The 12,237-nt window shown below is 47.8% G+C and overlaps 1 protein-coding gene across 3 annotated transcripts in view; it reads left to right on the forward strand.

Annotated features, from left to right (window-relative positions):
- The window catches only part of LARP4B (La ribonucleoprotein 4B), a 104,607-nt gene that overhangs the window by 53,533 nt on the left and 38,837 nt on the right, over nt 1-12,237 (forward strand). For all 3 annotated transcript variants that reach the window (XM_040451578.1, XM_040451577.1, XM_040451575.1), the window contains 2 exons: nt 6,995-7,073; nt 8,674-8,810. In XM_040451578.1, the coding sequence (XP_040307512.1) occupies nt 6,995-7,073; nt 8,674-8,810 (216 nt within the window). The remainder of the gene's footprint in view (nt 1-6,994; nt 7,074-8,673; nt 8,811-12,237) is intronic.

Below are 12,237 nucleotides of genomic sequence, written 5' to 3' on the forward strand. Positions count from 1 at the left end.
CGATCTCTGGTTTTTCCTGTATAAGACTCTTGAAGTTGTCCCAGAGCTCACCAGTCCTGGGTCCTTTTTAAAAACTCTTATTTCTCAGTTTCATTTTGGAAAGTTTCCATTATATCTAATATCAGACATTGTCGTTTTCACTTGTAGAAGTCTTAGGTGCGTCTTTTAAATATTTTCACATTTCTACCTAATTTTTTATGCACGTGGAGGCTAGCCATTATAATGTCTTTGTCAATTCATGTTAACATCTGTGTTAGTTCTGGACAGGTTGCTGTTAATAACGAGTCCTATTTTCCTGCTTCACATTTGTGGTAAGTTTTGGTTGGATTGAATTTGTCTTGGTTGGGCGCTTAATGGTTTTGTATTTCTTTAAGTATTTTGGTTATTGTTCCAACGTACATCTAAGTTACTTGGAAATGGTTTGATGCTTTTACAGCTTGCTCGAAGATTTGTTAGGCCTGAGGGGAGTGGAGCTTAGTCGGGCCGGTTCCTTCCCACCCCTGAGGCAGGACCCCATGCTCTGTGAGCGGGAGGCACCCTGGTCCAGCGGGGGCGGCGGGCACGTCTCCAGCCCCCTGGGGAGAGAGGTCTGCGTGCTGCTACTCGACCTTCCAGGGGGCTCGTCCCGGTCTCAGGGACTCCCATCACACTGCTGCCGTGACACGGCTGCCTACTTGAGCGGGCCCCTCCCTGTGCCCCCTGTCCTGGCACCCTCTTCTGTGCCCCTTAACGCAGCATGCCCACTGAGTTCTGTCTGGCTTCTCACTTCCTGAGCCTGGGCCTCGGAAAGTCGTACGTCTCCTTTCTCTTAGGGGCCGATGTTCCTGCACGTGGAAAACTTGTTTACTGTTTTCGTTTTCCATTCGGAAAGTATTTATTCAGAACTTACCATATGCCACATTTACTTGGGATCCATCAGTGATGTGACTAGTGAGAGCCCTGGCTTTACTTGAGCTTATATCTGTTTGACAGAGACAGACAACTAACCCACATAATAAGTAAGTTCGTGATCGGGCATGTGGGAGGATGGTAACCACAATAGAAAAGAGAAGTGTAAGGAAACAATGTAAGGAAATGGCGGGGTGAGGTTACGGTTTTTCTAGGTTTATTGAGGTTTAATTGACAAGTAAAAATTGAATATGTTTAAAATATACCACATTGGTCATTTGATATTACGTATTCACTGTGAAATGATGAGTACAGTCAAGCTAATTAATTAACATACCCATTACCTCACGTAGTTGTTTTGTTCTGGTGTGTGCACACTTAAGGTCTACCCTCTTAGCCAGTTTCAGGTGTACAGTACAGGATTGTCGACTGTAGTCACCGTGCTGTCCCTTAGATCCACAGAACTTGAATTTGTCTGATAATGAAAGTCTGCATCCTGTGACCAGCATCTCCCCATTTCCCCCACTCTCCAGCCCGTGGTAACCGTGGGTCTACCCTCAGATAGATTCCACATACAAGTGACGTCATGTAGTTTTTTTCCTTTCTGTACCTGACTGTATCACTTAGCATAGCGCCTCAATGTTCATGTTGTCGCGGATAGCAGGATGCCTTCTTTTTTATGGCTGAGTAATATCCCAGTGTTTGTATACGTCCCATCTTTATTTATTCATTTGTCGACAGGCCCTTGGGTTGTTTCCTTGTCTTGGCCACTGTGAGTAACGTTGCACGAACATGAGAGCGTAGCTGTTTCTACCAGATACTGATTTCATTTCCTTTGGATATGCATCCAGCAGTGGCATTACTGGATCATATGGTACTTACTTCTATTTTTAATTTGGTGAGGAGCCTCCACACTGTCTTCCCCAGTGGCCGTGCCAGTTTACATTCCCACCAGCAGCGCACAGGAGTTCCTTTTCTCCACGTTTTTGCCAACACTTGTTATCTTGGTTTGTTGATACTAGCCATCCCGGTGGGTGTGAGATGTTGTCTCATGGTGGTTTTGATCCGCGTTTCCCTAATGGTTAGTGATGTTGAGCATCTTTTAATGGACTGTTGGCCATCTGTACGTCTTCTTTGGAAAAATGTCTATTTAGGTCCTTTGCCCACTGCTAATGAAATTTTTGTTTTGTTTTGCTATTGTGAATGAATTTCTTACATGTTGTGGATATTAACCCCTTATCAGAGAGGTCTAGATCCCATAAATATCTTCTCCCATTCTGTAGGCTGCCTTTTCATTGTGTGGATGGTGTCCTTTGCTGAGCAGAAGCTTTTAGTGTGATGTGGTCCCACTTGCATGGTTTTGCAAGACCAAAAAAATTATTGCCCAGCCTCATCTCAAGGGGCTTTTTCCTTAGTTTTCTTGTAGGAGTTCTATAGTTTTAGGTCTTACATTTAAGTCTTCAGTCTGTGTTGAGTTGATTTTTGTACGTATTGTAAGATCAAGGTTCAGTTTCATTCTTTTGCTTGTGGCTGCCTCATTTTCCCAGCACTGTTCAGTGAAGACACACCGTTTCCCCACTAAGTATTCTCGTCAGTCTTGTTGAAAATCAGTTGAATTTTATATGTGTGGGTTTATTTCTGGACTCTATTCTGTTCACTGATCTGTGTGTCTTTTTATTTCAATACCAATCTGTTTTGATCACTTGGCTTTGTAATATAATTTGAAATCAGGGAGCATTTATGCCCCCTTTGTTCTTGCTTGAGATTGCTTTGGCTGTGCAGGGTCTCTGTGGTTTCATATGAGTTTTAGGATTGTTTGTTCTAGCTCTGAAAAATGCTGTTGGAATTTTGGTTGGGGCTGCATGGAATCTGTAGATTGCTTTGGGTGGTGTGGACATTCTAACCATATTCTTGCAATCCACAGGCATGGAGTATCTTTCCATGTATTTGTGTCTTGCTCAGTTTCTTTATCAGTGTCTTAAAGTTTTCAGGGTACAGGTCTGTCACCCCTTGGTTGAGTTTATTCCTAGGTATTTTATTCTTTTCGATGCAGTCATGAATGGGTTTGTTTTCTTGTTTTTTTCAGACAGTTTATGCTAGTGCACAGAATCCCAGCAGATGGTGTCCCAGTACTCACATAGACTTCCTCACTGTTTTTCTTTTCTTTTTTTTTTCTTTTTGCTCCTCTAACTGGCTAATGTCACATGACCCATCTCACATCTGCCGAGTCTCTCTGCATGTCTGACTCTGTTCTCAGGTCTGTCCATGTGTTCTTTAGCTCCAGCGTTTCTGTTTGGTTTTTGTTTTTGTTTATTTGTTTGTTTTATTTTAGACAGAGAACACCAGCAGGCCGGGGGGGGGGGGTGGTGAATATGAATCTCAAACAGGCTCAGCACAGGGCTGAATGTGGGGCTTGATCCTGCGACCCTGGCATGATGACCTGAGCCGAAATCAGGAGTTGGACGCTCAACCAACTGAGCCACCCAGGCACCCCTGTTTAGTTCTTTTGTATGGTTTCTTCTTCCTTACTAAACTTATTTTGTTTTTGCATCATTTTCCTGATTCTGTTGTCTGTGTTCTCTTGGATTTCACTGAATTTCTTTATTTTATTTTATTTTTTTAAGTTTATTTATTTTGAGAGTCAGGGAGAGCGTGCACGTGGAGAGAGGGGAGAGGGGAGAGAGAGAGAGGGAGAGAGAGAGAATATATCTCAAGCATGCTCCACACCATCAGTTGGAGCCGGACACGGGGCTCAAACTCACAAACTGTGAGATCATGACCTGAGCCGAAATCAAGGGTCGGCCACTTAGCTGACTGAGCCACCCAGGTGCCCCTCACTGAGTTTCTTTAAAAGATGATTATTTTGGACCCTTTGTCAGGCCATTTGTACGTCTCCTTTACATTGGAATCTGGCTATGGATCTTGTGTGGTCCCTGGGAGCTCTGGGGACAGGGACGGCTGTGTCTCCTGCTGAGTCTCTGGGCGGGCACAGCTGCTTGTGGGCTGCTGGGAGGGGCTGAAACCAAGTCACAGGCTTGTTTCAGAACCTGCTGTCAGCCTGAGGTTGGGTCGGCTGGCCTGTCTCCAGAGGCACTGACTGTGGGTATTTTCCAGGGGGGCCCTTGGCCAGCAGGCCTGCTCACGGACTGTGGTGGAGAGTGGCAGGAGCCCACTTCTGGTGCCCTTGTGGTACTTACAGTCTGACTGTGTTGGGCTTGCTCTAGGGACTCCTGGACTGCAGCCTGGGGGGCTGGAGCTGGGCCCACTTTGGGGCCCACAGCCAGGACAGAGGTGTTTGTGCTGATTACCCAGGACTCTGGTGGGCCAGGCTCCTCCTGGGGTCCTTAGCAATGATGCTGGTGACAGGCCCAAGCCAAACGGTGTGGTGGAATCCTCAAGGGGCAGAGCATTTCTGGGTCTGTAGCTGGGGCCTCCGGCAAGTCAGCTGCCTGGATGCAGAGCCTGCCTCCTCAAACGGCTCCGCTCAGCCTTGGACCATACCCAGGTTTCACGGTCTTCTCCCTGGACGCCAGAGCTCCCATTGGGCACTGTTGTCCGAGGGTGGATGCCGAAGTGTTGCTGGTGGGGGGGGACCTCCGGTTCCACCATCTTGCCTAGAAGCAGATGACCTCACGTCTGTCTCAATTGTGAAGACTGGAGCCATCAGAAGCACACTTTCCACCCTGACACCTGTACACCTCAGCCTCTGTCTGGGACCCTTTTCTGTGCTCTCAGGGTCTTCGTGAACCCTTTCTCTGCCATAGGAGGAGCCTTCCACATAGCGCTGTTCTCTCTCACGTTAGATGAGCCTGCCCTCTACGCCCGGTCTTTCCCTAGCAGAACTCTCCAGAAGCATTGTCTGGGCCAGCTGCCTGTATGTGCTCGTGTCCCACGCCCTCTCAAGCCCCATCCAGGTAGACTGTTGCCCCAGGCTCATCAACAGCACTGTGACTGCCTTTATCCAGGCCTCCAGTGATGAACTGTGGCTTCTTCTGTCCCTTGACCTTGCCGTGTCCTGTGTTTCTTGCTGACTTCATGTCCCCTCCTTGGCCACACCCTCTCTGTTCTCCTTAGGAGATTGGCCTGCCCAGGGGTCGGTCCTAGACCACCGCTCTTCTGTGTTCTTGGCTGAAGTCCCACCTTTACCTGGAATTGTCCCAAATACTAGTTTATCCTCGATTATTGCACTGGCGTCCTAACCAGGCTTTTTTCTTCCCTCCTGTGCCTTACTGTCCGTCTTCATTACAGACCGGAGACATCTCTCCAGGATGAAAATTGTTTTCCTATCACATTTAGGTTAGAATCCTCATCTCCTTGTAGTAGCCCACAAGGCCTGCAGGCTCTGACTGCCGCCTCCCGGCCTCTGTGCCCTCATCGTGTGCTCCCGTTGACTTGCCCAGACGTGCTGACCTCTCTGCAGGCGCCTAGTCCCGTGCTCTGGCGGCACCCCTGCTGGAGAACGCACTTCCCCTGATCCCCGCCAGGCCCACCGTCTCCTCCATTGACCTCTGCTTTGTGCCACCGCTGTAGTGGCTGCCATGTCCGGAGCAGCCTGGGCAGTCTCTCCTCGTGCACGGTGGCGGTCTCCTTCATGTCAGACTCCACCTGATGTTCCGTTCCATGTTGACTCATTCAGCTGCAGATCGCCTTTCCCGCTGGGAGCAGAGAGTTTGTGCTTACTTGTTCAGTAAATGCCCCACTTTGTCTTTACTGTTGTCAGTCTTTGACTTTTAAACTGGTGTCTCTTGTGAGAAAACTCCATGTACGTGAGTATGTGTGCAGATTTATGTAGAAGTGTATGAAAACTGTTCTTAGTGTTTTGGTGCCTTTGATATCCTGGCCACCTAAAAATGGGGTCCTTGCCTGGAGTGCAGAGTCCTGGGGGAAGGGCAGGGGCATCACCCCCGACTCCAGTGTGAAAATCCTGCTCTTGTGGTGTGCAGGTGCAGGGGTGCCAGGACCTCACCTTGCGTGCCAGCTCACTCCCTGGTCCGTGAGTGGTGCCTCGTGGGACACGCGCTCAGACATTGTCCACTGTGCCATCCACCATCTTAGAAGAAGTCGCCTCTAGAGGTTCGGGCCAGTCTGTCTCCTGTTGAGGGTCTGCTCACTTGGTATCCTCCAGTAGGATCTCTGGCCCAGAGGCTTCTTACTTGGAACTTTGCCTGCTTGGACATTAAAATTTTTTTTTTTTTTTAATGTTTGTTTATTTCTGAGAGAGAGCGTGAGTGGGGGAGGTGCAGAGAGAGAGAGGGAGACACAAAATCTGAAGCAGGCTCCAGGCTCTGAGCTGTCAGCACAGAGCCCGACGCGGGGCCCGAACTTGTGAACTCATTAGATCATTACCTGAGCCGAAGTTGGATGCTCAACTGACTGAGCCACCCAGGTGCCCCATGCCTGCTTGGACATTTAACAGCAGGTTCATAAGGCTCTAGTGTAGAGACTGCATCATCCTTATGGCCCATGTGCTTGTAATCCCCAGCCTTTATCTTCCTGGCCTGTATTTGCCTTTTTCTTATTTTGATTCTTTTCTTTATATTTCATTTTGGTTTTAGTATCTGTGTTCTTGCAGTCTGCCTGAAAGGCCTTTTGAATTGAGACAAGGAATTAAATAATTTACACTTATTTTCAGGATGGTCGGGGGGAAGGACCTCTAAACTTTGCTAATAAATCTTACTGCTCATAATATTTTTTTTTATGTTGATTTATTTTGAAATGGGGAGGGGCAGAGAGAGAAGGAAAAAGAGAATCCCAAGCAGATGCCACGCTGCCAGCACAGAGCACAACGTGGGGCTTGAACTCAAGAACCACAAGATCATAATCTGAGCTGAAGTCAACAGTAGGATGCGTTATTAACCGACTGAGCCACCCAGGCATCCCTCAGATTATTTTTGAAACCGTTGTTTTTGTTTGGGGGAGAGGGGGTTTTAAATTTTTTGCCTCTGATTTCTTTTCTTTTAGTAGGTAAAATAGCAAGTTTCTTACTATCAAGGCACAGTGTAGGTAAATTAACATGTACATTGAAATCATGAGAATTGCTGTGCAGAATCATCTGCTTCGCAAATTTTGAGCCTGTTTTCCTAAGTTGATCATTGCTTTTATGTAGGAGGAAATGAGTCTCAACCAGAAACCCAGGAGGACCCCCGAGAAGTACTCAAAAAGACATTGGAGTTCTGCTTGTCTAGGTAAGGACGCCAGTGGTTTTTCTCATCCCTGCCGTCTGGAGTGTTCTGTGCCGGTTTTTCTATACAGATGTGACACTGTGTACACACGAGGGGGTATGTCTGTTGGTATCTATGTCTGTGTATAGCTATTAATAGGAAGTAGAGAATGTGGAGTAGTCCTAGCCTTTGACACAGTGGAGAACCAAACATAATCATCTAGGCCGGTGTTCCACGCACGTCTGCATGGATCCATCGTGATGATCATTTCCTGGGTTGCTTTTTGAAATTCAGAGTCCTGGGCACGCCCCCCCGCCCCCCCCCCCCCCCCCCATCCCACAGAATCAGACTCTGAAGGCGGGGCCATAGGTCATCGCCTCACAGAGACATTCTTCAGCACAGTGAAGTTTGAGAACAATTTGCTGTTAGTAGTCCTCGTAGTCTGCCAAACTCTGCAGTAACAAAGCGTTCTGTATGTGTGCCACTCGTAGTTTTAGTTGTTCTTTCTGAGAACAACTTCCTGAGTAATACCTTTTTTCTTGACAAATGAAGCAGAACCTTTAAAGTTCAAAGCGACAACCATACATACAAGAGGATGGGATTGGGTTAAGTGTAATTTTCTTTGAGCATGAAGATAACTGATGTGTCACATGTAAAGTTTCCCATCAGTGATAGTGATTTTTAAAGTGTTTTTCTGGGCCTGCTTTCGGACTTCAGAGCGTCTGATGGGGGCCCCATAGACTATGGGGCTGCACGGTGGGGAGAGGAGGGGTAGGGCCGGGTGGGGCCCCAGCTTTCCTTCCTTGCCCACCCCGCACCCTGCCTGAGGGCGTGCTCTGAGATGGAGAGCCAGGCCGTGAGCCTGGGCTGTGAGGCTGTGTGCTGGAGGAGCTGGGTCTGCGCCTTGCTCAAGCCCTGCTCTCGCCCCCCTGGGCCACCTGAGAGGTGGGGGTGGAGCAGCGGGTCCCTCCACGGGTCTGTGGCTGTGTGGCTTCGTGGATCTTAGAGATTGTCCTCAGCCTCTGCTGCGGAACCAGTGTGTCTGTGCTGAGAGGTTTTGAGCACGCCGTCCTGGTTATGGAGACTTACCAGAAGCTTGCAGCATGGGCCAGACAGCAGCAAGTGGCTCACCTTCCCCTGAACTGCTGGTACCTGCAGCTTCCTTGGAGGGACCCCGTGGGTCATGTCATTGGTCACGTTTCCTTCTTTGTAACCTGGCTGCCACTGGGTCTGCAGCTCCTCTGGTACGTGTTCCAGACTGAACAGCGAGCACTCTGGGGACCGGCCTTTCCTGGCCTTTTCGTAGTTTTCTTAGGATTTTCATACCTAAAAAAGTGGGTTTGTGTCTTTAGTAAGCTACTCAAACACTTCTTAGAACAAAGATAAGCTATAAATATGTTTCCAAAGGCTTACCCTGTGATTGTAACAAGTGCAGTATACTTTTGTCCTCCCTGCCTCTCCAAACGTCTGTAAAAATTTTTACATGAGGTCAGAGAGATGGCAAATGATGGAAGGGGTTTGAACTCCCATCTGACTCTGAAGTACTCCCATGCCACACTCCTGCTTCTTCCGAAGCTTGCTTTTAAAGGAAGGTTAATTCAAAGCTGTTGTCTTCTCTCTGCAGGGAGAACCTTGCTAGTGACATGTACCTTATATCGCAGATGGACAGTGATCAGTACGTGCCAATCACCACGGTAGCTAACCTGGACCACGTCAAGAAGCTCAGTACTGACATGAACTTGATTGTTGAAGTGCTGAGGTGTAAGTAAACGGCGGTGTGGGCCGGCTCACAAATGGTCTTGACGGCTGTGTGAGCTTGTACATCAATAGCCGTTGGGTGCAAGGTACTTGATGGCGACTGGGGTCTTCCTTCATGTTCCTGGCCTTGCTGAGTGGCTCGTGGGTGTGGTGAGGGCGTTGAGGGGCTCCATAACCCAACCCCCTGTGTAGTCCAGATTGTAGGTAGTGGGCGTGAGAGGGGCTAATGCGGAGGTTAATGACAGCTGTGATGTTAGTGAACCATAAAGTAGATAATGGTGTTCAGGGTAAAGTAGAATACGTTTTAATTAGCATTCTACCGACAAAGAGGGTTTCTTTAAATACTAACTTCCTGCTGAAGTTTTGGTGAAATACTACTGTTTTTCTCTAAGAGGATGTATGTGAAGTTGTTTTGTGGACATTTGGCGATATCAGAGGGAGGTTTAAACATTATATCCGAGGCCTGCAGGCCTTCAGGAAACGTGGATATTTCAGGTGTTGTCTGGCATGCCACAGGTGTGGTCACTGGTGTCCTGGTTTGCTTTGCAGATGAAGGCTTCTACAACCTGACATTTTGTTTCGTGTTTTTATAAAAACCACGTGACTGGGGTGTTGCTGACATACAGTGCGCTGCATGTGTTTAAGGGTACGGTTGGGGCAGTTTGGAAGCAGGGAGACACGCATCAGTGAGACCGTCACGGCCCACGGTTCTCTTACGGCCTTTGTAATGCTTCCATCCCACCCTCCCACCCTCCCAGCCAGGACGGCTTCACTGGGGATGAGTTTTAAATTAAGGGTACAGTACACTGGATATCTTTTTGAAATGGGCTTGGTTTTAATTACAAAAAGTCACTTTCTGTAACACGACTGCAGGCACCAGATGAATTCTTTCCGTACTCTCCCTTCTCAGGGCTGCTGGTCCTCAGTCATGCCAGAACTAAAACCCCGTTTCCCCGTGTCACCACTGTGACTTCCCATCACAGACACTTAGGCAGATGTGTTTACATACTCCCTGGCTTAGCTGGGTGGCTAACAGTCGGTGATTATTTTTTCTTGCGTGCATTTGACTTAATAGAAGAACAGAATGAGCATCTTACCTCCAAACTTAGTTGGAGGTAAAATTCTGTACTTTCTGCCCCTAGGAAAATGTCATAAGGTCATGAAATTATTGCAGCAGGGAGTGAAGAAACTAGCAAACATCATCTGTGAAGCTTGAATTCTGAAAATTGTAACCACTGTTTCCCAAGATAGCTATATGCTTTCCAGTGTCTCTTTGTCTCACGTTCAGAACAGGATTCCGTGGGAGTGCGTTTTGGTCCGACCTACGTGCAGAGGCCGGCGGCTTTCCTAACTAAAAGCTCGTGACCCTGTTAACACTCTTTGCCTGTTATTTGGAATCCCAGATGTAGGTTTTTTTCTTTTTTTCCCCTGGGTATTCCTTGGAAGCCTGGCTGCCCCGTGGATCATTTCTCAGCTGGCGCATGCTGGCTAGGAGTCGTTCGTGCAGACAGTGAGGATGTTTAATTGCCCCATGTGGTTGCCTCATGGAGCCGTTTCTCTCCGGGGACAGACAGCCCTGTCACCCTCTCCACCCCCCGCCGCCTCCCCTTCCAGTACTGTATCGGCAGAGGGTCTTGAATTGTCACGTTACCGATGCATGTGCACATGTAATAACCTGACGAATAGAGTGTGCTTAGCATGTTAGTTGTTGTTCTGAAGAGGGTGATGTAAATAAGCCTCTGTGAGCAGAGATCTCGGTTTAAAGCTTACCCTATCCCCAAAATGCCCAAGATAAAGTTAGATCCACTGTAGACATTTTGAATATTTCCTACTATGACACCAGAACTCTAGTGTTGATTGAATTGCATAAATTCTGTTTTTATATCATACTCTGCATGGTGTGTAGTGCATGGTACAGAAAGCTGGTTCAAATTTTTTTCTTACACTTCATGCAGTTGAAGTTGCTAATTTAAAAATAGACTCAGATATTTGTCACCAGAGCATGAAGAAATACATTGTGATACAGCCACAACGTGGCCACTAGAACCAGTAAAGTAAACTGGTCCTGTGTTTTCAGTAAGAATCAGTGTTAAAGTTCTAATGCTGAATCTGAAAGCATATTTCAGATGTGGACAAGATGCTCCCGTGGATCCAAAGTTCAGGTGTGTGGAGAACAGAACTGTGTCTCCTCGGCTCAGAGGTGCAGGTGTGAGAGTGGACGTGCCTGAGCGGAACTGACCCCTGGGTAAAGGGGCTTTTAAGGGGGCACATGGACTGGGACAGGACAGGTATGAGAGGCATGGAGAGGTTCGCCAGTCCCTTCTGCTGGTTTGGTTTTTACGGCTTTATTCAAGTAGAGTTTACGGACCTTAGATATGCATGCTTTAAGTGTACATTAGGGAAGTTGCACATCTTCACACACACACACACACACACACACACACACACACACTCTCACTCAACTACCAGAATCAAGATGACAACCCTCCTGTTACCCCCGGGAGTTTCCTCCCCCCCACGGACAACCACTCATTTGCTGTCGCTACAGACTAGTTTGCATTTTCTAAAAACTTCATGTAAATGGAATCAGTCATCCAATAGCCCCCCCCCCCCCCCAGTCTGGCTTCTGACACTCAGCACGATTACTGCTGAGCCGTATTCCATGCAGTAGATAGAGCACATCTGGATTAGTCACCTCCCAGTCTGTGGGCTTGGTTATTCCTGGGTTGTGACTACAAGTTAATGCCTTGAGCACTGGTGTGAGAGTCTCCATGCGGACTGAGGCTTCCGTCCGTCTTGGTTAGCAGCTGGATGTGTTGCAGCTTGTGAACCTGTCAGCCCATTCCCAGGGTGGGAGGTGCAGGCCCTTGCTGCGCACAGGCACCTCTGTTTCCTGTGTTCTCGTGGCGCATGGTGCTCACCTCATCGTGGCTTTGGTTTCTGTCTCCCTGCTGCCTTGTGGCACCGGGCCATCTTTTTACCTGCTGGTTGGCCCTCCTTATGGCTTTGCTGAAGTGTCTGTTCACACGCCCCCTCCACCCACCACCTTCCTTATATCGGAGATTGGGTGGGGGTGGGGGGGGTCGTTTGAGATGTGTATTATCTGTGTTCCAGATAGAAGCTCAGATACATTCTCCTAGTCTCTAGCTTCTCATTTTTATTCTTCTAATAATAATAGTGTCTCTTGAAAAACAGTTTTGAATTTTTTGTGTAGTCCCTCGATTAATTTTTTTCTTTTATGGATCTTGCTCTTGGTGTTGTACCTAAGAAATCTGTGCTTAGTCCAAAGTCACAAAGGTTTCTCCCAGAAGCTTTACAGTTGTAGGGTTAGCATTTTTAGGTCATTTTTAGGTGTTCCATTTGAAGCTAATTTTTGTATGTGGTTCGAGGTAGGGATCTAAATTCTCCACCCCTGCACATGTGGGTGTGC

Source organism: Herpailurus yagouaroundi, unplaced genomic scaffold, assembly GCF_014898765.1.
Source record: "Herpailurus yagouaroundi ecotype Mexico unplaced genomic scaffold, PumYag 203, whole genome shotgun sequence".
Taxonomy (NCBI): domain Eukaryota; kingdom Metazoa; phylum Chordata; class Mammalia; order Carnivora; family Felidae; genus Herpailurus; species Herpailurus yagouaroundi.